General features: G+C 39.2%; 1 protein-coding gene, 1 long non-coding RNA gene and 1 pseudogene across 2 annotated transcripts in view; 2 read left to right on the top strand and 1 right to left on the bottom strand.

Moving 5' to 3' along the window:
- LOC138918139 (uncharacterized) overlaps positions 1-27,102 on the top strand; it is a 45,128-nt gene that overhangs the window by 626 nt on the left and 17,400 nt on the right. Inside the window, exons 2-3 of the mRNA XM_070238349.1 lie at positions 3,516-3,950; positions 8,297-8,356. Coding sequence (XP_070094450.1) covers positions 3,516-3,950; positions 8,297-8,356 — 495 coding nt within the window. The remainder of the gene's footprint in view (positions 1-3,515; positions 3,951-8,296; positions 8,357-27,102) is intronic.
- On the top strand, positions 12,825-25,322 carry LOC102147416 (uncharacterized). Its single transcript, XR_011426698.1, has 2 exons — positions 12,825-12,944; positions 25,086-25,322. It is a non-coding gene; the product is annotated as an uncharacterized lncRNA (long non-coding RNA).
- The window catches only part of LOC138918138 (transcriptional protein SWT1-like), a 64,773-nt pseudogene continuing 64,552 nt past the window's right edge, over positions 26,882-27,102 (bottom strand).

Below are 27,102 nucleotides of genomic sequence, written 5' to 3'. Positions count from 1 at the left end.
AAGAGGGGTCCCTCTCTGAAGGGTCCTGTAGATGTGGATTTCCTACATACAATAAGTAGAATGATGGGATTTCATCTTTAGTTTAAGAAGAGGTCTTTTCATCAAACATTGTTCTTGGAAACAAGAGGGCGAGATGTTCGCAGTAGCAGGGATAATGAAACTATTTTGAAATAAGCAGAACTTCAAACTGAGGAAACCTAGGGGATTTTTCCAGTGGCAATGAGGAAAGCGGGCACTGGAGAGACTATGCCACCAGCTTGGGGTAACCGGAACCTCACAGCTCCAACGGTGATCTGTCAGCATGAAGGAGGGTTAAGTGGTCTAATCATCAGAATATGAAGAAAAGGACAAAAAGAAGACACCACAAGTCAACTCAGACCTAGGAAGAGACCCAGAGGCTTCACTTTGGGATCCTCCACGGTTAATAAACCTGTGTTCTTTCATAATTGTGAAAGGAGGCTCGCCTCCCCCAACAGTCACATTCAATTTCCATTATTAAGTTGACAAAATTAAGAATTTTTTCTTTCTCCTCCAAAGCATACTGACAAATAAATGCTAGATTTGCTGAGGCAGGATTCCTGTTTTGAGATCCACAGAAAAAAGAGCCTGAGTGAATTGTAGCTCTGTGAAAATAATCTTTGAAAATGTCCAGTTAAGCTTATTTTAAGTACTGAGGCAATCAGATCGTAACCTACGGACTCAGAGGTCAGTGTGCGCTGGTCATTGACTTGAAATACATTTACAAAGAACAGTTACACTTGTCCTGAAAACAGTGTTTGTGCTTTCACTTTTTTAGAATCTGAATTTGGAGAAAAACCTGATTGACCAAAATTATAACTTTAAGAACTTCATGAATAGAGAAATTTCTTTCTTTTCACCTTCCTTTCTTCTATTTCATTTTCATTGTGAAATATACAAACACAAAAATGGATACATATTAGACAAGGAGAACTGATCGGTGGTTGCCAGGGGAAAGGGGGGGTAGGGGGAGGGCACAAAGGGTGAAGTGGTGTACCCACAACATGACCAACGATAATGTACAACTGAAATCTCACAAGGTTGTAAACTATCATAATCTTAACCAAAAAATGGATACATATAGATGGTTATTAAATAAACAACTGTGTGACATCAACCCAGGTCAAGAAATAGAGTACTACTACCACCAGTAGGTCTCCTGCATGCCCCCTACTGTTGCTAGACTCCTCTTGCCCCCAGGGTATCGAATATCCAAATTAGTATAATAACCCTCCCTTGCCTTTCTTTATACTCTTATCATGTCTATTTCTATGCCAAAATCATAGTCTGATTTTTGCCTGTTTTGTTTCCCTTGTGTAATTAGGGTAACATATATATACTGTTGCATCTGATTTCTTTCATTCAATATTAAGTATTTAAGATTCATACTCAGTGTTGCAAGTTAATCCTATTAATACACCATTTTGTTTATTCCTTCGATTGTTGATGGAGGTCTGGATTGTGTTCACTTTTGGCAGTTACAAATGATGCTTCTGAGACGATTCTTCTGTGTGTATATATATATATACACACATATATATATCTGGTTACCATTCGCATGGATTTACTTATGGTATTAAGCAGGGATCATAGGGTAACCATATCTTCAGCTTTACTGGGGATATTGTCATTTTTTTCTTCAAAGTCAACAAACCAATTGATAGTCCCACACTGTAATTCCCATATCTTCACATTCTTGCTGACACTTAATACTGTCCAAATTTTAATTTGAGGCTTCTGGTGGGTTTGTGGTGATGACTGTGGTGTAAATTTACTCAGCCTTTTCTTTTCTGTAATTCTGTCCCTGGTCAAGATTTGTGTGTGGGGGACAGGGTAGGAGGGAACCCGGGATTCCTACATCATCCTACGTGAAAATGTTTGTGGGGCACTGATATCATTTATTTCTTTTACTTTACTTGGTATTTCAAGTGCACTGTCCAGTAGTGTGGCCAGGACACAGACTCATTTCTCAAGGACCCCACGGAGTCTAAATATTAAACTCTAAATATTAGGTCTTCTTGTTTCCTTTGAAATAGCTTCTTTTGTCCATCTGATAAAACAACCTCGAGTACTCTTTTTAAAAACAATAATTAAGATATAATTGACATATTATATTAGTTTCAGGTGTACAACATACCGATTCAATATCTGTGTATATTGTGAAATGGTCACCACAATAAGTCTAGTTAACATCCATCTCTATACATAATTACATATTGTTTTCTTCTGATGAGAAATTTTAGGATCTACTCAGCCACTTTCAAATACACAATATAGCGTTATTAACTATAGTTAATATAAATATAAATAGAGTCAACAAGTGCGTTACATCCCCAAGACATTTATTTATAGCTGGAGTTTGTTATTCAACCTTCTTCATCCCTTTCACCCCCCCACCCCGACCCCCCACCTCAATTAGTCTTGAGGGAGCATAAAATCCTCATACTGACTAATCGTGGGTACTTCCAAATTATTTGTCGGCTTCCACCCAGATCTTGCATTGAAAATCTCAAAGAGAGAGTTTAGATTTTCTTTCCTTCTCACTGCCTGACCTGACCAAAATGTCATGCATCGCTACTGGCCTATTGCTACATCCAGGAGAGTCACTTGAGGAATAGACAAAACTGGAGGAAAAAACACATGGATAATTTATCACTACATTGTCATCACAAGCATGGAATTCACCAATGATGCCTAGGAAGAAATTGGGATCATTTATGGAATAGTGTAAAGAGAACGTAGGAGACGTCTCAGCTGAAGAGAAAGAAGCTACAAAAAATAATTATGAAAAAGATGGAGCAATAAAATGCATCAGGAGATTCAGGAGCATAAACAGAGTTAAGGGAATAAAATGACCCATATTTTCTTAGTTACTCATTATGGAGAGCAGGATCAATTCCTAAAAGGTCAAGTAATTCTGATTCTGATGTATTTGATGATAATATTTATTACTAATGGTAATTTGTATTTTCAACTATCATCATGTAATGCTGATAATTTGCATATATAATTTATATTTCTATAGTTATTGCTACTCTCCTCTTAGACTAGTGACCATTATTTTGAGCGACAAAAACACAGTGCCTTGAGATTATCTGTCTGTTCATTACATGTGTTAAGTTATTGAATTTTTGTCTTGCATCAATTTTTATTTCAATAATTGATTGTCATTTAGATGATTCGGATGTTTACACATAATTATCAAGTCAAATCTCAGTATTTATTTAGCATTTCTCTCTTCAGTTATGGTTGGAAAATCTGTCCCTAACTTAATATTACAAAAACATATGCAGGTGTATCTCCAGATCGCTTTTACATTTAATTATTCATTCCATTTTGACTATTATAGCTTAGCCTAGAGAATTAAGTAAATGTGTATTACTTCACTCCTACACACTGTTTAAACGCAGTTAACAGACACTGAATAAACCAGCCCATCCTGGCGGGATCAGGAGTTGCTTGCCCCACATGCTGTTCCCAGGCTGCAGCCGCCTGAGGGGACTCGCCCGGGGCCCCGCCCTCAGAGCTCACACCCGCCGTGCGCTCTCGCCCCGGGGCCGCCCCGCCGACCCTCCCGCGCGGCTCTGCGCGCACAGGCCGGACGCTCGGAGCCGGCGCCGGGCCGCCCTGCTCGGCCTCCTGGGCGCAGCGGCGCCTCTGGACCGAGCACGCGCACCAGCGGCCTCCTCGCAGGCTCCGTGCCCGCGCACGCGCCCTCGCGTCGCGCTCCTGGCGGAGAGACCTGCGCTCGGGCCGGGCTCCGGGCGGTTCTCGAGCTGCGGTTCCAACGGGACTTCCGCGCTTCGGCGGCCTTTCGGACGAGCCGCGGCGCCCGGAGATGTTCAGGTTGGAGCGACACTTCCCAGAGGGTAGCGGTCACTCCAGATCTTCGGCTTCCATTCCGTGTTCGCGCGGTTCTCCCTCTTCGCAAGGTGAGTGGAGCTCGTTTGTGGATGTGTTAGCACAGGATGCGGGAATCCTGTGAAGCGAGTCAATTCGAGCCCGACGTGAACCAGGAGGGCTGGCGGCGGAAGCGCTCACAGCCTGGAGGCCCGTAGTAGGGACGCCAGTCCTCACGGGACTCTCGGGCCTGAAAGGCAGAGGACGGTGTGTGTCTGTGGGGACAGACGGGCAGCGTGTGGCGGGGTGTGTGTGTGAGAGACGCGAGTGAGCGGTGGGATGCGCCTCCGTGCCATGGGTGTGGCTGCGAGGCTGTGACAGGTGCGTGGCTGTGCTGGGGTGACGGGGATTTGGTGCATGTCCTTCACCTGTGCGGGTGTGATGGCTGTGGCTCTGTGGCTTCACTGTCTGGTGGCTCTGGGCTCCCTGGCGCTTCCTCCTCTTCTCTCCTCACAGCTGCTTGGCTGCAAGAGGGAAGTAGGACGTTGAGCCCTAAAGGGAGATTTCCAGCCAGGGGGCACCGAGGTTAGTTTGGGATAGCCTGGGGAGTTCTCTACTTGGGAGCTCTGAGGGGCAGCTACTGTCTCAGAGCCTGGGGGTTCCCAGAGCTCGGACCCCAGGAACGTGCTGTAAACCTATTCCCGTACTCCAGGCTCTGTCCTCTTTTCCATCCGTTTATGTGTATGAGCAGGGCGGGTGTGGACCTGGAGAGTGTCGTGTAAGGAAGTCATTCTGTGCCCCAAGAAAAGCCTGGTGCCTCCTGACTTCCTCCTCAGTCCTGCCATCCCCAAAAGAAGAACCATGAAAAGGGAAAATAATTGTTTTACACAAAAAAGTCAACATTGAGGATAGTTTTTTTTTCCATAAAATCATTGATTTTAAATTATTGATATAAGAAAAACTTAACAAAACTTTGCAATAATATCTGATTTTAGTTGTCTTCCCAAAAACATTTCCAAATACTGATTGAAATAGAAGAAAATAAGGAATCATTTTATTTCCCCACGTCTTTCTTTGCTGCTTCAGGGCACTGAGAGTCTTACTGATGTTCTCACTTATGAGACGCTTGATCACATCAGGTTCTTTGGGCAGGTTGTGATTCACAAATGTCTCTTTGATTCTGCTGCATTTCGGTGGAAGGGAAATTTCCTCCTCCTCTTTTCTAGAAACTCTTGATTTATGAATTAAAAATGCATTCTCAAGCAAAAGTCCTGACTTTTTTCCCTTTGTTTTGTGAGCATTATCAGAGCAGGGCTGATAAGCACAATTTTAATCTAAGAATAATTGTTTCTTTTATAATACCCAATTAGAGGGCATGCAATGTTCTTCAGTAAAAATATCTAACATATTTATATAGGATTACAACATGTTATTAAGTTTTTATGTAGATTATATTTCTCCAAGATATTCATGCTTAGTAAGTGATCTTCACACTCTTAGTTTTACTGATGAACAACCCAAGGCATTAAAATGTCATGAACTCTAAGAGCAGTTACGTTTAGAAAATCTGAGAACAGAATCTATGTCTTAAGTTTCAACTGGATCCCCAGTTATGAGTGCGTATTTTACACTTGGACCAGTATCATCCTGATGAATAATGCTGTACCTGCCATCATATAGCAGAACCAAGTTAATTAACCTGTTCCGTTAGATTTTTGTGTTTCTAGTTTTGGCTGTCATAAACTAAGTATTGAACATACTTGTACGTGCATTTCTTTATCTCAGTATTTTCTTAAGAAATGTCTGGAACTAGAATTTGGGGTAGAATAATCAGATTTTTAGTAAGTGCTTATGATATGCCAGACCATGCCATCTTAGTATTCGGGGTGATAAAAAGACTCAAATGACATAGTTGACACTTTTACATTCCTTCTGGTAAGTAAAGTAAACCCTGAATAGGAATAGATGCATCGAAGACCACTAGGGAGATTCAGATAATGTGACTTGGTGTTTTATACGGCAGTGATGTCATTCTGACTGCAGTCACCACTGTCGGGTTGTGATTAAACTCTGATGACCTATGAGAGCACCGTGATGGTAAGGAATTTATGTTGCAAATTTTTACATTACTTTTTAAGTTGAGTAGATTCATGATCATAAAATTCACTGGTTTTTTTGTTTTGTTTTTTGTTTTTTTTGGTGAGGAAGATTGGCCCTGAGCTAACACCTGTTGCCAGTCTTCCTCTTTTTGCTTGAGGAAGAGTGGCCCTGAGCAAACATCTGTGCACATCTTCCTCTATTGTGTATGTGGGGTGCCACCACAGCATGACTTGTTGAGTGGCGTAGGTCCATGCCTGGGATCCAAACGTGTGAACCTGGGCCAACAAAGCAAAGTGTGCTGAACTTGACCACTACGCTACTGGGCCAGCCCCAAAATTCACCTTGTAAAAATGTACTCAAAAGAAAACGTTTTACTATATTCACAAGGTTGTAAAAATCAGTACCACTATCTAATTCCAAAACATTTTATCACCTTAGTAAGAAACCCTGGCCTTGTTAGCTGTCACTTCCTATCCCTCGTCCTCCCATACTCTGGAGACCGCTAACACGTCGTCTGTCTCCATGGATTTGCTGAGTCTTGAAATTCAGTCTACATGGAATCATGCAGTATGTGTCCTTTTATGTCTAGCTCCTTTCACCTAGCAAGAGTTTTTCAAAGTTCGTCCATGTGGTAGATAAGCACATTATTCTTTTACTTTACTTTGGAAAGTATACATGGCATTACATTTGCCATTTTAACCACTTTTCAGTGTACAGTTCTGTGACAGTAAATGCATTCACATTGTTGTGTGACCATCAGCACCGTCCACTTCCAGGACTTTTTCATCTTCGACTGAAACTCTGTCCCATTAAACACTAACTCCCCATTCCCCTCTCCGCCCAGTCCTGGCAACCACCGTTCTCCTTTCTGTCTCTATGAATTTGACTTCTCTAGGACCCTCATAGTAGAGCAATCGTGCAAAATTTATGCTTTCATGACTAGCTCATTTTACTTAGCACAGTGTCCTCAAGGTCATCCACGAGGAGTCGGTATCAAAATAGCCTTCAGTTTTATGTCCGTGTAATATTCCCTTATATCCATAAACGACATTTTCCTCATCCATCTGTTGATGGACATTTGGGTTGCTCCCACTTTTTGGCTGTTAGAAATGTGAACATTTGTGTACCAGTTTTTGTGTGAATGCATATTTCCATTCTCTTGGGTATATAGCTAAGGGCAGAAGTGCTGGGTCACACGGTAACTCCTACATTACATTTTTTATTCTGATGATGGTGGTTGCTGAGTGAGACTGATGGGATAAGATAATTGAGCAGCTTTCTGGAGGACGTGACTCACAGGGTGGGAAAGGGTTCCGTACAGAAAACTTGCAGAAGGATGTAACCCCGAGACCAGCAACAGTACATATTAGCTATACTCAGGGACTTGACCATCTGTCTAGACAGTCATCCAACAATGAGCATGCCTAGAAACCTGAGAGGAGATTGTGTCACTGGTAACTGAAAGAAACAAAAAACATTTAGTAAAACAACCCAAATTTAGTACATTTCTCCAAGACCTACTAAAAAGAATGAACTTTCCACATTTTAGAAAACAGCTTCCACTTAACACACAACAAATGTTCACATGCATAGATATTTTAAGAAATGGCCATTGAATCAGCAAGTTAATACATACTTAAACAAAACCCCCATCAGGAACAAAAGATAAGCACTGTTAATATTTGAATGTACAACTTTCTAGCTTGTTTTCTGTCTATTGAAGTCTGATGATTTTTCAGTCATTTGATATTGAGATACACATATGTTCTTCAAATGGTATCATATTGTACCTAGTTTTATAACCTGATTTTTCTACTGACAGTATTTCTGGAATGTTTTCCATGTTCACGATATTTTTCCTGACTTCACGTTTATTACATTAATATGTCGTAATGTCTTTAATCACAGTCAGTTTTTCTGGAATTGGAATACTGAATACTTCCTGACCAGTTCTATGTCTTTTCTAACCTCTTCAACCTCACGGGACCCCAAGGCCATGAGGTAAGGTGTGGTTGGATGGCGTGGCTCCTTTTCAGTCCTGGAAGGTGTGAATGGAGGGACGAGGACCTGTTCAGGGCAGGGCTGAGCAGCCTAGTCTCAGGTGCAGAGCAGCTTCCCCAAAGTGGAGGACAGGCCAGAAAACTGTCTGCTGAAGTGTTTGGGTTTCCTGGGGGTTAGGGGAAGAGTTTGGGGTTATCTACAATCCTTCTAATCTTTTCATATTGTGTTTGTACAGTTAGTGGTATTATGCAAAATGGAATGGAGGAGCCAAATGTTACTTCCTTTCATGGTAACCCTAAATTATGCTTGCTCTCATGGTCTCTTTTTCCTTTCCCAGCTCTGGATTCTCTTTGTTCTTTCTCAGTAGAGGAATCCCAAGGAGGACTGATCAGTTTTGGTAGGTGCAAAACCATGGTATGTGTAAGTTAGTGTTTCCTTCTCGTTGAAATAGTGAGATGTAAACGTTTTCATTAATTGTTCTAAGAACCCCATTTGATTATGTGCTTCCCAGTTCCTCCCATTCCAGTGAACTGAACAATGGTTCCAAATAACCTAGTCCTCCTTATGTGGCCCAGTCTTTTCCAGCCAGTGTTTATGTATTCACTGACCAGATTATTCTCTCCTATGTGCTCAACTTAGTAATATTAAGAGCTATAATGGAGGAATGAAGAAATTAAGTCCTGTCAAGAAATTATTTGAGCTTCCTGTGTCAGAACTGTAGCTGGAGGAGAGATGGAGATCCCATTTGGCCAAGCAGGGAAAGACTCTGACATTCTCACAGACGTGAGTTTTCTAGATACATGTGATAAAGCCCAGCAATGAACGGTCTCTGGAGGCTGAGATCCGATGCTCTGTGAGGTTTTTGGAATTGAATAGCAATATGATTTAGGACTTGAAATTATATGGATCATGGTCCTTTGTAAGGGATTCCTGAATGATAAGTATGACTATTTTATTGCTAACTAGGATGCAATGAATTTGAATGAATTTGACACAACTCTGGATCATGCTACATTAGTATCCTCTAACTCATGAACCACAGAAGTACTCAGTCAGGGATTGCTAGTGGCCATAACAGAGAATAAAATCATAAGTCTTAAATTAACAAAGAGCAAGAACTGAAAAGACCTTAGATAAGTTGTCCAACTTAATGTATATCATCGTAATATCTAAACATGATTAATTCTATTATAACCATAAATTAGAGTGCTATGCAGCAATTCAAAATATTTGTCAAAATAACGAAACTACATATGATAGAATTTAACAAAGACTCTGAGTATTTAAGATATTCTTTTGCTTTTTTTTAGTGCTGTTTTTCTATCTGTTATGACAAACTCTAAGTTTCAATTGGAGAATTTTATGCTTTTACATTTAATGTAATTATTGACAGTTAGATTTAGGTCATCCATTTTACTATATGTTTTCTTTTTTTCCATTTGGCTTTTGTTCCCCTTTCTCTTTTTTGCTTCTTTGGGGTTAATAATATTTATTTTAAATTCCATTTTAACTTGCTTTTTCTACGTGTGCCTATTTTTAGTGGTCACTGTCTGTATTTACATATATATATATATATATGTACCTGTATATACAGTTATTTTATTGGGTCCTATTGGCTTTCAACCTTGTATACACTTCAGGTGTCTATCATTAGACTTCAGTTTCTCTTTAGACTGCATTGTGTTCATCACCAATAATTCAGTTTTTTATCCGTCACCATACATATGTGGCTTTACCATTTCATCCTCCCTCATCCCTTTTTCCTCTGGTAACCACTAATCTATTCTCATCTATGTGTTTGCTTATATTCCACATAGGAGTGAAATCATACAGTATTTCTTTCTCCGTCTGACTTGTTTTGCTCAAGATCCATCCATCTTGTCTCACATGGGATGAGTTTGTCTGTTTTTATGGGTGAGTACTATTCCATTGTATATATATACAACACTTTCTTATCCATTTGTCCCTTGATGGGCACCTAGGTTGCTTCCACATCTTGCCTATTGTGAATAATGCTGTGGTGAGCATACGGGTGCATATATCGTTTTGAATTATTGATTTCATGTTCTTTTGATGAATACCCAGTAGTGGGATGGCTGGATCATACAGTATTTCTGTTTTTAAGTTTTTGAGAAATTTCCATACTGTTTTCCACAGTGGCTGCACTGGTTTGCATTCCCACCACCAGTTTATGAGCATTCCCTTTACTCCACATCCTCTCCAACATGTGCTATTTTTTGTCTTGGTAATTATAGCCATTTGACTGGTGTGAGGTGATACCTCATTGTCATTTTGATTTGCATTTCCCTGATGATTAGTGATGTCAAACATCTTTTTATGTGCCTGTGGGCCTTCTGGATATATTCTTTGAAAAATGTCTGTTCATATCCTCTGTCCATTTTTTTGATTGGATTATTCTTTTTTTTGTTATTGAGTTGTATGAGTTCTTTATATATTTTGGAAAGTAACGCCTTGTGAGATGTATGATTTGCAAATATTTTCTTCCCATTGGTAGGCTGTCTTTTCATTTTGATGATGGTTTCCTTTGCCTTGCGGAAGCTCTTTAGTCTGATGTAGTCCCATTTCTTTATTTTGTCTTTTGACTCCCTTTCCTGTGGAGACATGGTATTCAGAAAGATACTACTAAGACCTACACCAAATCTGTACTGCCTATATGTTCTTCTAAGAGTTTTATGGTTTCAGGTCTTACATCCAAGTCTTTAATCCATTTAGAGTTAATTTTTGTGTATCATGTGAGACAGTGGTCTACGTTCATTCTTTTGCATGTGGCTCTCCAATTTTCTCAACACTGTTAATTGAAGAGACTGTCCTTTCTTCATTGTGTGTTCTTGGCTTCTTTGTTGAAGATTTGCTGTCCCTTGATGTGTGGTTTTACTTCTAGGCTTTCAATTCTGTTCCAAGGATCTGTATATCTGGGTTTTTTATGCCAGTACCATGCTGTTTTGATTACTACAGCTTTGTACTATATTTTGAGTTCAGGGAGCATGATACATCCAAGTGTATTTTTCCCCCCTCAGGATTGCTTTGGCTATTCAGTCTTATTTGTTTTTCCATATAAATTTTAAGATTCTTTTTTATCTTTTCATGAAGAATATCATTGGTATTCCATTCAGGTTTGCATTAAGTTTGCAGATTGAGCTGTAGATCAATCTGTAGATTGATTTAGGTAATATGGACATTTTAACTGTGTTTATTCTTCCAATACATGAACATGGAAGATCTTTCCATTTTTGTCTTCTTTGATTTCTTTCATTAATGTCATAGTTATTGGTGTATATGGCATTCACCTCCTTGGTTAAATTTATTCCAGGTATTTTATTCTTTTTTGTTGCAATTGTAAATGGGATTATAGTCTTGACTTCTCTTTCTGCTGGTCCATTATTAGTGTATAGGAATGCAACTGATTTTGTGTGTGTGAGTAAGACTGGCCTTGAGATAACATCTTTTGCCTATCTTACTCTTTTATTTTCTCCCCAAAGCCCCAGTACATAGTTTATATCCTAGTTGTAAATCATTCTAGTTCTTCTCTTTGGGATGCCACCATGGCATGGCCTGATGAGCGGTGTATAGTTCCAAACTGGCAAACCACAGGCCACTGTAGTGGAGTGAAATGCAAATAATTTTTGAATGTTGATTTTGTACCTTGCAGCTTTCCTGTATTCGTTGATTATTTCTAATAGTTTTTTGTTGGATTCTTTACAGTTTTCTGTATATAGAATCATGTCAACCGCAAATAGTGACAGTTTTAATTCTTCCTTTCCTTTTTGGATACCTATTATTTCTTTTTCTTGCCTTACTGCTTTGGCTAAAATTTCCAGTACTATGTTGAAGAAGAGTGGCAAGAGTGGGCACCCTTGTCTTGTTCCTGTTCTCAGAGGAATGGCTTTCACTTTTTGACTATTGCGTATGATGTTGGCGGTGGGTTGGTGATATATGGCCTTTGTAATGGTGAGGTACTTTCCTTCTATACCCATTTTATTGAGAGTTTTTATCAAAAATGGATGTTGGAAATTGTCAGATGTTTTCTCTCCATCTATTGAGATGATCATGTGATTTTCAGTCTTCATTTTGTTAATGTGATACATCACATTGATGGATTTGCTAATGTTGAACCATTTCTGCACCCCTAGAGTAAATCCCACCTGATCGTGGTGTATGATCCTTTTAATGTATTGTTGTATTCAATTTCCTAATATTTTGTTGAGTACTTTTGCGTCTCTGTTCATCACTGATATTGGCCTGTAATTTTCCTTTTTTGTGTTGTCCTTGTCTGGTTTTCATATCAGGATAATGTTTGCCTCAGAAAATGAATTCAGAAGTGTCCTGTCCTCCCAATTTTTCAGAATAGTTTGAGAAGCATAGGAATTACATCTTCTTTGAATGTTTGGTAGAATTCACCAGAGAAGCTGTATGGTCCTGGACTTTTTCTTTGGGAGGCTTTTGATAACAGTTTCAATCTCTGCTTGTGATTGGTGTATTCAGATTCTCTATTTCTTCATGATTCCGTTTTGAGGGGTCATATGGTTCTAAGAATTTATCCATTTCTTCTAGGCTATTCAGTTTGTTGACATATAGTGTTTCATAGTATCTTCTGTAATCCAATGTGTTTCTGCAGTGTCCACTGTAGTTACTCCTCTTTAATTTCTGATTGTATTTATTCGAGTCTTCTCTCTTTTTTTCTGAATCTGGCTGAGATATTGTCAATTTTGTTTATCTTCTCAGAGAACCGCTTCTTAGTTTCATTGATCCTTTCTATTGTTTTTCTACTTCCTGTTTCATTTATTTCTGCTCTGATTTATTTCCTTCCTTCTCCTGACGTTGGGCTTTGTTTGTTCTTTTTCTAGGTCTTCCAGGTATAGTGAGGCTGGTCTATCTGAGACCCCACTGGCTTTCTGTTGGCTCCCATAGGCGTGGGTGCTGCTGCACCATCATGACCGGTGATGCTTGTCCTGGGTTGTCTGAAGGTGCTGGTTGCACTGCTGCCAGGGGTGCTGGGTTCACAGGTGTCACTTTCCCTGCCAGGGACCTGGAGAACTATATGTATCTCCTGCTGCTGCTGAGCTGGTGTTGGGGGGGGTGCCACCAGTGGGGGCTGGGTCATCAGTTCTGCTGTGTTTCCTGAAGGCTCTGGTCACACGTTCCACCTGCCAGTGTTGGGGCAAAGGGGCTATTTGTTCTGCCCCAACTCCATTTGCTCACAGTTGTGTGGGCCAGGCCACCTCCACTGTGCCAGCAGTCACACAGGCCAGGGTGCCACCATCCATGCTCCACCGGCAGTCATGTGAGCTGGGCTGTCCTCACCACTTGTGCAAGCCACTGTGTGAGGATCCACAACCTGGATTGCTGCTGCTCAGGGAGGGTGGTGGGGGCTTCTCCCCTAGTTCCACTGCTTACTGGGGGTTGAGTCCACCCACCTTCAGATGTATAGATGCATGGATCTCTTAGGCATCCTCTAGTGCTGTATAGGAAATCCTCTCTTGGTCAGTGCATGTCCATTTGGCTGTAACTGAGAGGGGAGAGACAAGGGGGAAAATTCCACCATGATGCTGATGTCACTCATGTTGTCTCACTTTTTTTGAACTTTACAAAAAGCCAATTTAAAAAAATTATTGTGGTCTAAATAGTTTATAATATTGTGAAATTTCAGTTGTACATCAATATTTATCAAACACCATATCAATGTGCCACTGCACCCCTTGTACCCACTCTCCTGCCGCCACAGTAACCACTAAATTGTTCTCTTTGTCCATAAGTTTGTTTATATTCTACATATGAGTAAAATCATATGGTCTTTTCTCTCTCTGTGTGGCTTATTTCTCTCAACATGATGCCCTCAAGTTCCATCCATGTGGTTGTGAATGAGACAATTATGTCCTTTTTATGGTGGAGTAGTATTCCATAGTATGTATATACCACGTCATCTTTATACAATCATCAGTCATTGGGCACTGGGGTTGCTTCCACATCTTGGCTATTGTGAATAATGCTGCAGTGAACATAGGGGTGCATACGTCTCTTTGTATTGTTGATTTCAAGATCTTTGGATAAATACCCAGTAGTGGGATAGCTTGGTCATATGGTAATTACATTTTTAATTTTTTGAGAAATCTCCATTCTGTTTTCCAAAGTGGCTGCACCAGTTTGCCTTCCAACCTGCGGTAGATGAGGGTTCCCTTTTCTCCACAACCACTCCAACATTTATTTTTTTGTCTTGGTGATTGTAACTGTTCTAACAGGCGTAAGATGATATCTAACTGTAACTTTGATTTGTATCTCCCTGATGATTAGTGATGTTTAGCACCTTGTCATCTGCCTATTGACCATCTGTATATCTTCCTTGGAAAAATGCCTGTTCATATCCTCTGCCCACTTATTGATTGGGTCATTTATTCTTTCATAGTTCAGTTGTGTGAGCTCTTTATATATTATGGAGATTAATCCCTTAACATATATATGATTTGCAAATATTTTCTCTCAGTTCCTGGGTTGTTTTTTCATTTTGATCTTGGTTTCTTTTGCCTTCCAGAAGCTCTTTAGTCTGATGAAGTCGTGGCCACTTGTTTATTGTTTCTTTTGTTTCCCTTGTCTGAGTGGACACTATGTTTGTAAAGATCCTTTTAAGGCTGATGACAAAGAGTGTACTGCCTATATTTTCTTCCAGAAGTTTTATAATTTCTGGTCGTACATTCAAGTCTTCGATCCATTTTGGGTCTATTTTGTCTATGGAGAATGATAATGGTCTACTTTCATTATTTTAGATGTGGCTCCTTAGTTTTCTCAGCACCACTTATTGAAGGGGCTTTCCTTACTCCATTCTATGTTCTTGGTTCCTTTATTTTTTATTTATTTATTTGTTTTTGAGGAAAATTAGCCCTGAGCTAAAGTCTGCTGTCAATTCTCCTCTTTTTGCTGAGGAAGAATGGCCCTGAGCTAACATCTGTGCCTCTCCTCCTCTACTTTATATGTGGGATGCCTACCACAGCATGGCATGCCAAGCGGTGCCATGTGCACACCCAGGATCCAAACTGGCCAACCCTGGGCCACCAAAGAGGAATGAGCAAAGTTAACCACGGCGCTAGCAGGCCAGCCCCTCTTGCTTCCTTTATTGAGGATTAGCTGTCCATATATGTGTGGTTTTTTTCAGGGCTTTCAGTTCTGTTCCATTTACCTGTGTGCCTGTTTTTGTACTGGTACCATGCTGTTATGATTACTATAGCTTTGTAATATGTTTTGAAATCAGGGATTGCGATGCCATCAGTTTTCTTCCTGTTTCTCAGGACTGCTTTGGCTATTCTGGGTCTTTTGTTGCCCCATACAATTTTTAAGATTCTTTGTTCTATTTCTGTGAAGATTTTCATTGGGATTTTGATTGGGATTGCATTGAATCTGTGGATTGCTTTAGGTAGTATGGCCATTTTAGCTATGTTTATCCTTCCAATCCAAGTTCACGGAATATGTTTCCATTTCTTTATGTCATCATCAATTTCTTCCAGTAATGTCTTATAGTTTTCATTGTATAGGTCTTTTACCTCCTTGATTAAATTTATTCCTAGATATTTTATTCTTTTTGTTGCAATTGTAAATGGGATTGTATTCTTCAATTCTGTGTTAGTTCATTATTAGAGTATAGAAATGCAACTGATCTTTGTAAGTTTGTATTGTACCCTGCAACTTTGCTGTAATTTTTTATTATTTCTAATAGACTTGCATCTCTTCTCTATTCTTTTTTTTTAATTTTTATTCAGTTAATGATGGGTTACAATCTTGTGCAATTTCAGTTATACATTATCGTTTGTCACTCGTTTTGTAGGTGCACCCCTTGACCATTTGTGCCCAACCCCCCCCCCCATCTTTCCCCTGGTAGCCACTAATCTGTTCTCTTGTCTACATTTTTAAATTCCTCGTATGGGTGGAGTCATAGAGAGATTGTCCTTCTATAACTGGCTTATTTCACTTAACATAACTCCCTCAAGTTCCATCCATGTTGTTGCAAATGGGACGATTTTGTTCTTTTTTACAGCTGAGTAATATTCCATTGTATATATACACACCACATCTTCTTATCCAATCATCTGTTGATGGGCACTTAGGTTGCTTCCAAGTCTTGGCTATTGTAAATAGGCTGCAGTAAACATTGGGGTGCATAGGACTTTTGGAATTACTGACTTCAAGCTCTTTGGGTAGATACCCAGTAGTGGGATAGCTGGGGGTTATGGTAGTTCTATTTTTAATTTTTTGAGGAATCTCCATACTGTTTTCCATAGTGGCTGCACCAGTTTGCATTCCCACCAGCAGTGTATGAGGGTTCCTTTTTCTCCACAGCCTCTCCAACATTTGTTACTATCAGTTTTAGATATTTTTGTCATTCTAATAGGTGTATGGTGATATCTTAGTGTAGTTTTGATTTGCATTTCTTTGATGATCAGCGATGATGAACATCTTTCATGTGCCTATTGGCCATCCATATATCTTCTTTGGAGAAATGTCTGTTCATGTCTTCAGCCCATTTTTTGACCAGGTTGTTTGATTTTTTGTTGTTGAGTTGTGTGAGTTCTTTATATATTATGGATATTAAGCCTTTGTCAGATATATGACTTGCAAATATTTTTTCCCAGTTATTGGGTTGTTTTTTTGTTTCAATCCTGTTTTCATTTGCCTTGAAGAAGCTCTTTAGTCTGATGAAGTCCCATTTGTTTAATCTTTCTATTGTTTCCCTTCTCTGAGAAGACATGGTGTCCGAAAAGATCCTTTTAATACTGATATGAGAGTGTACTGCCTACGTTTTCTTCTAGAAGTCTTATGGTTTCAGGTCTCACCTTTAGGTCTTTGATCCATTTTGAGTTTATTTTTGTGAATGGTGAGAAAGAATGGTCAATTTTCATTCTTTTACATATGGCTTTCCAGTTTTCCCAGCACCATTTGTTGAAAAGACTTTCCTTTCTCCATTGTATGCCCTCAGCTCCTTTGTCGAAGATTAGCTGCCCATAGATGTGTGGTTTTATTTCTGAGCTTTCAATTCTGCTCCATTGATCTGTGCACCTGGTTTTGTACCAGTACCATGCTGTTTTGATTACTGTAGCTCTGTAGTATGTTTTGAAGTCAGGGATTGTGATGCCTCCCGTTTTCCTCTTTTTTCTCAGGATTGCTTTAGCAATTTGGGGTCTTTTGTTGCCCCATATGAATTTTAGGATTCTTTGTTCTAATTCTGTAAAGAATGTCATTGGGATTCTGATTTGGATATCATTGAATCTATAAATTGCTTTAGGCAGAACAGACATTTTAACTATGTTTATTCTTCCAATCCATGTACATGGAATGTCTTTCCGTCTCCTTATGTCATCATCCAATTCTCTCAGAAAGGCCTTTTAATTTTCATTGTATAGGTCTTTCACTTCCTTAGTTAAATTCACCACGACGTATTGTATTCTTTTTGTAGCGATTGTGAATGGTATTGTGTTCTTGGGTTCTTTTTCCTGTTAGTTTGTTATTAGAATATAGAAATGCTACTGATTTATGCAAATTACTGTTATATGCTGAAACTTTGCTGTAGTTATTGATTACTTCTGAGAGTTTTCCAATGGATTCTTTGGGGTTTTCTATATATAAGATCGTGTCATCTGCAACAAGCAAGAGTTTCAATTCTTCCCTCCCTATTTGGATTCCTCTTATTCCTTTTTCTTGCCTGATTGCTCTGGCCAGGACCTCCAGTACTATGTTAAATAAGAGTGGTAATAGAGGGCATCCTTGTCTCGTTCCTGATTTGAGGGGGATGGCACTCAGTTTTTGCCCATTGAGTATGATGTTGGCTATGGGTTTCTCGTATATGGCCTCTATTATGTTGAGGTCGTTCCCTTCTATGCCCATTTTGTTCAGAGTTTTTATCATGAACGACTGTTGAATCTTGTCAGATGCTTTCTGTGTATCTATTGAGATGATCGTGTGGTGTTTATTCCTCAGTTTGTAGATGTGGTGTATCACGTTGGTTGATTTGTGAATGTTGAACCATCCCTGTGTCCCTGGTATGAATCCCAGTTGATCCTGATGTATGATTCTTTTGATGAATTGCTGAATTCTGGTTGCCAAAATTTTGTTTAGAATTTTTGCATCGATGTTCATCAGTGATATTGGCCTGTAGTTCTCTTTTTTTGTGGTGACCTTGTCAGGCTTTGGTATCAGCGTGATGTTGGCCTCGTAGAATGTCTTAGGAAGTGTTCCATCCTCCATAATTTTTTGGAATAGCTTGAAAAGGATAGGTATTAAATCCTCTCTGAAAGTTTGGTGGAATTCCCCAGGAAAGCCATCTGGTCCTGGGGTTTTATTCTTTGGGATGTTTTTGATTGCTGTTTCAATCTCTTTCCTTGTGATTGGTCTGTTCAAATTGTCTGCTTCTTCTTGAGTGAGCTTTGGGAGATTGTAGGAGTCCAAGAATTTATCCATTTCCTCTAGGTTATCCATTTTGCTGGCATATACTTTTTCATAGTCGTCTCTTATAATCTGTTGTATTTCTTTGGAGTCTATTGTTATTTCTCCTCTTTAATTTTTGATTTTGTTTATTTGAGCTTTCTCCCTTTTTTCTTTGTAAGTCTGGCTAGGGGTTTGTCAATTTTATTTATCTTCTCAGAGAACCATCTCTTTGTTTCATTGATCCTTTCTACTGCCTTTTTCATTTCAATAGCATTTGTTTCTGCTCTGATTTTTATTATTTCTCTCCTTCTGCTGACTTTGGGCTGTGTTTGTTCTTCCTCTAATTCGATTAGGTGTAATTTAAAATTGCATATTTGGGATTTTTCTTGTCTGTTAAGATGTGTCTGTATTGAGATGAATTTTCCTCTTAATACAGCTTTTGCTGTATCCCATATGAGTTGGCATGGTATGTTATCATTTCCATTTGTCTCCAGGTATTTTTTGATTTCTTGTTTAATTTCTTCAATGATCCATTGCTTGTTCAGTAGCATATTGGTTAGTCTCCACATCCTTGTGCCTTTCTCAGGTTTTTTCTTGTAATAAATTTCTAGCCTTCTAACATTATGATTGGAGAAGATGCTTGTCATTATTTCAATTTTTTAAAATTTGTAGAGGCTTGCCTTGTTTCCCCACGTATGATCTATCCTTGAGAATGTTCCACACGCACTTGAGAAGAATGCGTATTCTGCTGTTTTTGCATGAAGTGTTCTGTATATGTCTATTAAGTCCAATTGTTTTAGTTTTTCATTAAGCTCCACTATTTCCCTGTTGATTTTCTGTCTGGATGATCTGTCCATTGATGTGAGTGGGGTGTTGAGGTCCCCTACTATTATTGTTTTTTTTTTAGCATCTTCCTTTAGGTCTGTTAATAGTTGCTTTATGAACTTTGGTGCTCCTGTGTTGGATGGGTAGATATTTATAAGCATTATTTCTTCTTGATGAAGTGTCCCTTTGATCATTATATATTGCCCTTCTGTGTCTCTCTTTACCTGCCTTATTTTGAAATCCGTTTTGTCTGATATAAGTACTGCAACACCTGCTTTCTTTTGCTTGCTATTAGCTTGAAGTATTGTCTTCCATCCCTTCACTCTGAGCTTGTGTTTGTCCTTGGGTCTGAGGTGTGTTTCCTGGAGGCAACAAATTGTTGGATCTTGTTCTTTAATCCACTTTGCCACTCAGTGTCTTTTTATTGGAGAGTTCAATCCGTTTACATTGAGGGCAATTATTGATGCATGTGGACTTAATGCTGTCATATCTGGTTTCCCTGCATTACCTTTGTTTCTGGTCCTGTGTGTTTTAGCCTACCCATTGACTTCTGCAATTTCTTATGCTGGGTTTCTTAGATTTTTCCTTATTTATATTTTGTGGCTCTGTTCTGTTTTTTAGTTTAGTGGCTACCCTCAAATTTGTATTTAGAGTCTCATGTATAATATAGTCTATTCTCTGGTGGTCTCTTACTTACTTGGCCTAGACTGATTTAGTCCCTTTCCTCTTCCCTCCTATATTATTATTTTCATCTCTTATTCCAACTTGTGTTATGAGTTTGTAGTCAGAGTGATAAGATCGTCTTTACTTTGGTGGTTTCCTTACCTTTATCCTAATGCTATAGTTGAATATTTGCTATCGTATTCTGCTTCTATCTATCTGTCTCCCTACTCTGTGGCTTGTGACCTCTTTCTCACTTTTTTTTCTTTTTTCGGGTATGAGAGCCTTCTTAAGGATTTCTTGTAGTGGAGGACTTTTGGTTACAAATTCCCTTAACTTTTGTTAGGAAAAGATTTAATTTCTCCCTCACATCTGAAAGATATTTTTGCTGGATAGAGCATTCTTGGCTGAAGATTTTTATCTTTTAAAGTTTTGAATATGTCACTCCATGCTCTCCTACCTTGTAAGGTTTCTGTACAGAAATCCGCTGTAAGTCGGATAGGAGTTCTTTTGTAGGTTATTTTCTTCTGTCTTGCTGCCCTGAGTATTCTTTCTTTGTCTTTCATTTTTGCCGTTTTTATTACTATATGCCTTGCAGTAGGTCTTTCTACATTGACAAATCTAGGAGATCTGAAAACTTCCTCCACACACATTTCTCCCTCAATCCCTAGATTTGGGAAGTTCTCTTCTATAATTTCATTAAGCACACTTTCTGCTCCATTTTCCTTTTCCATGCCGTCAGGAATTCTGATGATTCTTAAATTCATTCTCCTCATTGAATCTGATATCTCTCTGATATTTTCCTCATTCTTTTTAATCCTTAGTTCTCTTTCTTCCTCTGTCTGGAGCCATTCAGCCTATCTATCTTCGATTATGCTAATTTTCTCCTCTATGGTGTCTACATGGGCATTCAGGGAATCCGTATTCTGTTTTGTCTGATCCATCGTATTTTTCATCTCTAGTATTTCTGATTGATTCTTCTTTATAGTTTCAATCTCTTTTGTGAAGTAACTCCAGAAGTCATTGACTTGTTTCTCTTTCTTTCCCTCTACCTCGTTGAGCTTTTTGATGATAGCTACTCTGAGCTCATTTTCACTTAGTTTACCTATTTCCAAGTCCTCAGGACTTAATTCTGTGTTTTTATTGTTTTCCTTCTGTTCTGGAGCTTTTATAAATTGCTGGATGTTAGAGGAGCAGTTTTTGCACATGATGGTAGTATTCGTTTGCAGTTACAGCCTGTCACCACTAGATGGGGGTTGAGAGCTGCACATTCTGAGCTCTCCGCCTTCAGGCAAGATGGCGGCAACCAGTGCAGGTTGGGGAGGAGGGGCCCTTTCTCTCACGCATCGATCTGGATTCTGACCAGCTCTCATTCTCTCGTCTCTCGGTGCCTTGGCTTGATGGGGTCCCCATGCACAGAAGCTTTCCCCTGTCAGTGGGTTTCCACTGTACCAGCGGTGGGAGTCCTGGACGATCCCCGGTTGTGCGGCCCCTTCCCCACTCCTTCCCTCACCCACAGCAGCGATCCCAGTCTCTAGAGGAGGGAACGAAGTTCTCTCCTACCCCGTTCCAGCTCCTCCAAGGCCGTCTGCAGCCTCTCCGTCCTCCGTGGTCTTGTTTCTGTAGTTCTCTGATGGTCTGGCATTAGGATTATTGGCTGAAGTTCAGTTTTTCCAATCCTTTGTTGTAGTTTGGAGTGGAGAGAGTCCCAGGTCAGCTCACCCCGCCATTTTGCTCTGCCCCTCTCCCTGTCTTCTCTTTTCTTGATCATTTCCTTCCTTCTGCTTGCTTTTGGTTTTTTTGCTCTTCTTTTATATCTTCTTAAGGTGAACAATTAGGTATTTATTTAAAATGATTTTTTCTAATATAGGTGTTACAGCTATAAATTTTCCTCTGCATCCTCGTTTACTTGTTATCAGTTGTGGGATGTTGTTTTTGTTTCATTCATTCCGATTATTTATAGTTTCCATCGTGATTTCTTCTTTGACATATGGGCGGTTTAGAAGCAGGTAGTTTAATTTCCAAACTTTGAGATTTTCCCACATTTCTTTCTGTTGATTTTTAATTCAATTATATTGTGATAGGAGAACTTGACATTATTTCGGTTCTTTTAAATATATTGAGTGATTTATAGCCTAGCATATGGTCTGTGCCTCTATTCTATACGTGACACCATTCCAATTGGCAGATAAGATTGTTCATATTCATTTTTTAATCTAGTTTTTCTCTCCATTATTGGGAATACAGTGTGACAGTTAAAAAATTATTGACTCAGCTATAAGTTCATTCATTCTGGCTGCTCTGTAAATACACTTTTGCTCTTTAATCACACACCCATCCTTGGGTTATTTTGTGGTGGAGTATCTCCTTGGCTCCTGCATCACTCAGAGCTTCTCCAGTGCCTGGTGCCAGCAGCTCACACTAATCAGCAGCTTCCATGTGTGTCTCCCATTGAGCAGTTTTGCAGTTAGGTATCTCTGGTGAGATGTCCCGTGGACAGCTTTACGCAGCACCCTAGGGGGTGGGCTTCTTGAAGATCCATTCTCACAGCCGACGTGCACTGTCCTTTCAGTAAGTGAATGCCTCGCCCTCTCCCACAAGGTCTGCATCTCATTCCTGTCAAGTGGATCTCCCATGGGCCCTCAATCTCAGCCCTGTTTAGTGTTCCTTATATGTCTAGTCTTATATTCTGTAGCGTTCTGTTTACTTACTTGCTAATCTCTCATTATTCTAATTTGCTTATGTAAGTATTAATTAATAGTCATTTATGTTAACAGTTTCCTGTTCAAATTACTGTGAGGTTTCTCTTTCTTCATTGGACCCAGCCTGAGAATGGCATATTAAAGACCCCAGCCATTGTTGACAATTTGTTTATATCTTCTTTAATTCTGTCAGACTTTCTTCATGTATTTTGTTGCTCAGTTGTCAAATATGTTTATGTTTATAATTGTTAAATATTTATGTAAGTTGCTCTTTTCCTCCTTATAAAATATTCCTTTTTGTCGCTAGTGACGTTTTTGACATCAAAGAGTATTTTGCCTGATATTGATATAGCCACTTCAGCTATTTTGTTACTATTTGCATGGTGCAATTTACTATGATTTTACTTTGAACCTGTTTGTCTATTTGAATCTAAAGTGTGTCTCTTGTAAACAGCATACAGTTGTATATTGTTGTGTTTTGAGATTGACAATCTTTGTTTTTTTCTCCCCCGAGGACGATTGGCCCTGAGCTAACATCTTTGCCAATCTTCCTCTTTTTGCCTGAGGAAGATTGTTGCTGAGCTAACGTCTGTGCCAATCTTGCTCTGCTTTAGTGGGATGCGGCTGCAGTGTGGCCTGATGAGGGCTGATAGGTCCCACCTGAGATCAGAACCTGCAAACCCTGGGTGACGGAAGCAGAGCACATGAACTTAGCCACTATGCCAAAGAGCTGGCCCCAACCATCTCAGCTTTCAATTGGAGTCCTTCATGCATTTCAAATTTAATTCAATTATCGATATTGTTTACTTTATAACTCCCATTTTGCTGTTTCCTATGTTTTATGTGCTTTTGTGCCTTTTTTACTGCTTTTTTATATTAAATATATTTTTTCCAGAGGAACATTTTACTGGTTCTCTTAATATCCTGAATTATTTTCTTAGTAGTTATTCAGGGGAAGACAATATACATCTTAACATAATACTCTTAAGATTAATATTAATTAACTTCCAGTAAGGTTTAGAAACTGTTTCAATATAGCTCCATTCCTCCCTGCCTTTGTCCCATTTTCATATATATATTACATCTTTATATAGGTCCAACAATACAGTTTTATCATTGTTTTGTGCAGTCATCTTTGCAATCAGTTAAAAGAAAGAGAAAAATGCATTTTCAATGTTATCTGGCCTCCATTGTTTCTGAAGAGAAGTCAGCTTCAGTTGCTTGTGGTTCCCTTGTACATAATGAGTCCTCTTTCTCTTGCTTCTTGCAAGATTTTCTACTTGTCTTTGGCCTTCAGTAGCTTGACTATGATGTGTTAATATGTGAATTTCCTTTTGTTTATACTGCTTGAAGTTTGTTGACCTTCTTGCATTTCTAGATTGGTTTTTCCTCATTTGGGGAAATGTTGGGCCATTATTTCTTCAAAGAACTTTTCTGCCCTTTTCTCTGCTCTCCTTCAAAGTAACTATTATACTCCTGGAACTTGAGTCATGTGTATTCTTGCTATGCTTGACTGTTTTCCCAGCAGGTTGTGACATTCTGTTAATTTTTATTCCTTTTATTTTTGTTTCTTCAGACTGGAAATCTTCATTGACCTATCAGCAGGGTCACAAAATCTTCCTTCTGACGACTCAATTTTGCTGTTGAGCTTGTCTTTGGAACTTTTCATTTCAGATATTCAACACTTTATGTCTTGAATTTCTGTTATGTTCTTTTTAAAAAGTAATCTCTCTTTATTGATTCTCTATTTGATGAGCCATTGTAGACATTATTTTCGTTTGTCAAATATGGTTTCATTTAGATCTTTGAATATATTTATAATAGCTCTTTTTAAGTATTTTTTTCCTGAGTCCAATATCTTCACCTCCCCCAGAAACAGTTTCTGTTGACTTTTCCCCATGTATGGTTCACACTTTCCCATTTCTTTGCAGGTCTCATTTTTTATTGTTGACAACTGGACATTTTAGATAATATTGCACCAACTCTGGATTTAGATCTCCTACTTCTCCCGGAATTGATATTGTTGCTTTTGTGTACCGACTTGAGTAATTATGTAATCTGTCTCCTTTGCAACATGGAGAGGCTGATGTCTCTGACCAGTTTATTATTATTTTTTTAATTCTTTTTTTCTCTTCTAAGCCTGGCTTCATAGAGTCACTTCTGGGTCACCATAGCTTAGTGGTCAGCTGATGAATGGCCAGATGTTGCCATTCTACCCCTTGACAATGGATCTGAGTGTTGGTTGGGAAACACATTAAAATTCCCAGCTTTTAGCAGACAAAGAGAAACACCATATGATTTCACTCATAAATGGAAGATAAACTAACAGACAAAGAGAACAATTTGGTGTTACCAGAGGCAAAGGGTGTTGGGGGGAAGGCACAAGGGGTGAAGGGGCACATTAATATAGTGACAGACATATAATAATGTACAACTGACATTTCACAATGATATAAATTATTATGACCTCAAGAAAATAAAAAAAATAGATCCTTGACTTTTTACTTTCTGCAGGGCCTTCTCCTGTCACCTCTTTGCATACTCAAGACCTCATATTCAGCCAGAGATGAACAGATGGCTAGGGTTCTCACAACTTTATGCATACACCCAACCTTCCAGACCGCCACGAATATGTCAAATCTTATTAAGAGCTTCTCTGGCTTTCTCATTTCCAGAATTGTCTTGATTAACCTCTGGTTAGTCTCATGATACTGCACCCTCAGACCGTCTGTGTTAGCTATCCATCCCCAATTGTTTGCACTGAGGTTCATATTCCTTTTGCACAGCACCTCCAGGCATGGGGTTTTTCCATACTCCATTCTAACTCATGGCAGTCTCCTAGAGCTCAAAGGTGCTGGTTTTCATACCTTGTTCAGCTCTGGTAAAACAAAGCCAGAGGGAGATGGGAGCATCCCTAGGCTAAAACTCTGGACACTCTCATCGTCCCTTCCTGGAGTTCAGTAGTTTTGCTTGAATAAATGCTTCTTGATTCATTTATGTGTTTGCTCAATTTTCATAGTGTGAAAGTAATTGTTTTAATAATTTTATGCAGTTTCATCATTGCTTTTTGGGGAAAATTGCCAAGTTACTCATTACACCATTCTGAGGGTCCCACTCAGTTATCTTTTTACTAATTTAAAAAATAAGAAAAAAATATACTTACACACATTTTTATCATGTTGAGAACATTTTATGAGAGTCCAGAATGGGTAAGCTGGGTGTCCAGGAATTCCTCTGCTCAGAGACTCCAGCAAGTCTTCCCAGTGGCTCATCTGAGGGCACAAATGGTTTCACAGACCGGGGCAAAAAATGACACTATTTTAAAACAAAATTTCAGATCAATCCTTGATTTTGATACCTTTTCATTTGAAAACCGAATTTTCTCCTCTTCACAAATTATCACAATGAATAATACCACTTATTAGTCATTCATTTTTTCCCTTAACCTCTTTTTTAATACCTATTGTGATGTAACATGGAAGACATAAAGTTCAAAAGGGGATCCAGTACTCGATTACTGCAATGTGTGAAACGGTTTTAACATATTATACTGTAGTGATTGCGCTTATTGAGAATTATTTTAGTAACTAGATGGGGAAGTAGCCAATGTTCCTTTTGAGAAATATTCTAAAGAAAAACTAATTTGGTTGAAAAAATTCTAAATAAAGAATTTGTAATGTTGATTGTCCATAGGTCTACAATAAGAAATGTGTAATTACTTATGATTTGGTAACAGTCAAGAAAAGTAAAGTTGTTTACATTTGTATTGCCAGAGTTAAATGCAAATAGACAATATTAACTTTGGTTAAAAAAAAAAAAACCTCCTAAAACACAGATAGCAATGCTAAGAACACAAGAAATTAGCAAGTGAAAGGGATTTAAGAAGAACTGAGTTAGAGACTGAATGATGTTCACTCTCAAGAAGTCCACCCATTTTATTGAGCAAAAATGTCCTCGCCCTCTGTAATGGGTTGAATTGTGTCCCCCCTCCCCCCATAAAGGATATGTTGCCCTGCTAACTCCTAGCTCCTCAGAGTGGGACCTTATTTGGAGACATGGTCTTTGCAGAGGTTCAGTTTAAATGAGGTCACAAGAGTGGGCCCCAATCCAATATGACTGGTGTCCTTATAAGAAGGGGAAATTTGGATGTGTATGCACATAAGGAGAGTGCCAGGTGAAGATGCAGGCAAAGATCAAGGGGGTGTATCTACAAGCCCAGGAACACCAAAGATTGCCAGCAAACCACCAGAAACTAGGAGAAAGACCTGGAACAGGTTCTCACTCACAGCGTCAGAAGGAACCAAATCTGCTTAAACCATGATCTTGGACTTCCAGCCTCTAGTGCTGTAAGAGAATAAATCTGTGTTGTTGAAGCCACCCAGTTTGCGGTGCTTTGTTATGGCAGCCTGAACAAGCAAATACACGCTCATTCTCTCACTCATACAGTGGGGGTTAAAAATAAAAAACAACCCCAGCAGAGTAAACAGCAGCAGCAGCAGCCTCCTGAAGGTTTACAGCATAGAGAGACGGT

The sequence above is a fragment of the Equus caballus genome, chromosome 16, assembly GCF_041296265.1.
Source record: "Equus caballus isolate H_3958 breed thoroughbred chromosome 16, TB-T2T, whole genome shotgun sequence".
Lineage (NCBI taxonomy): Eukaryota > Metazoa > Chordata > Mammalia > Perissodactyla > Equidae > Equus > Equus caballus.
The sequence above is the reverse complement of the archived record's forward strand: the minus strand, read 5'-3'. Positions and strand labels throughout refer to the sequence as shown.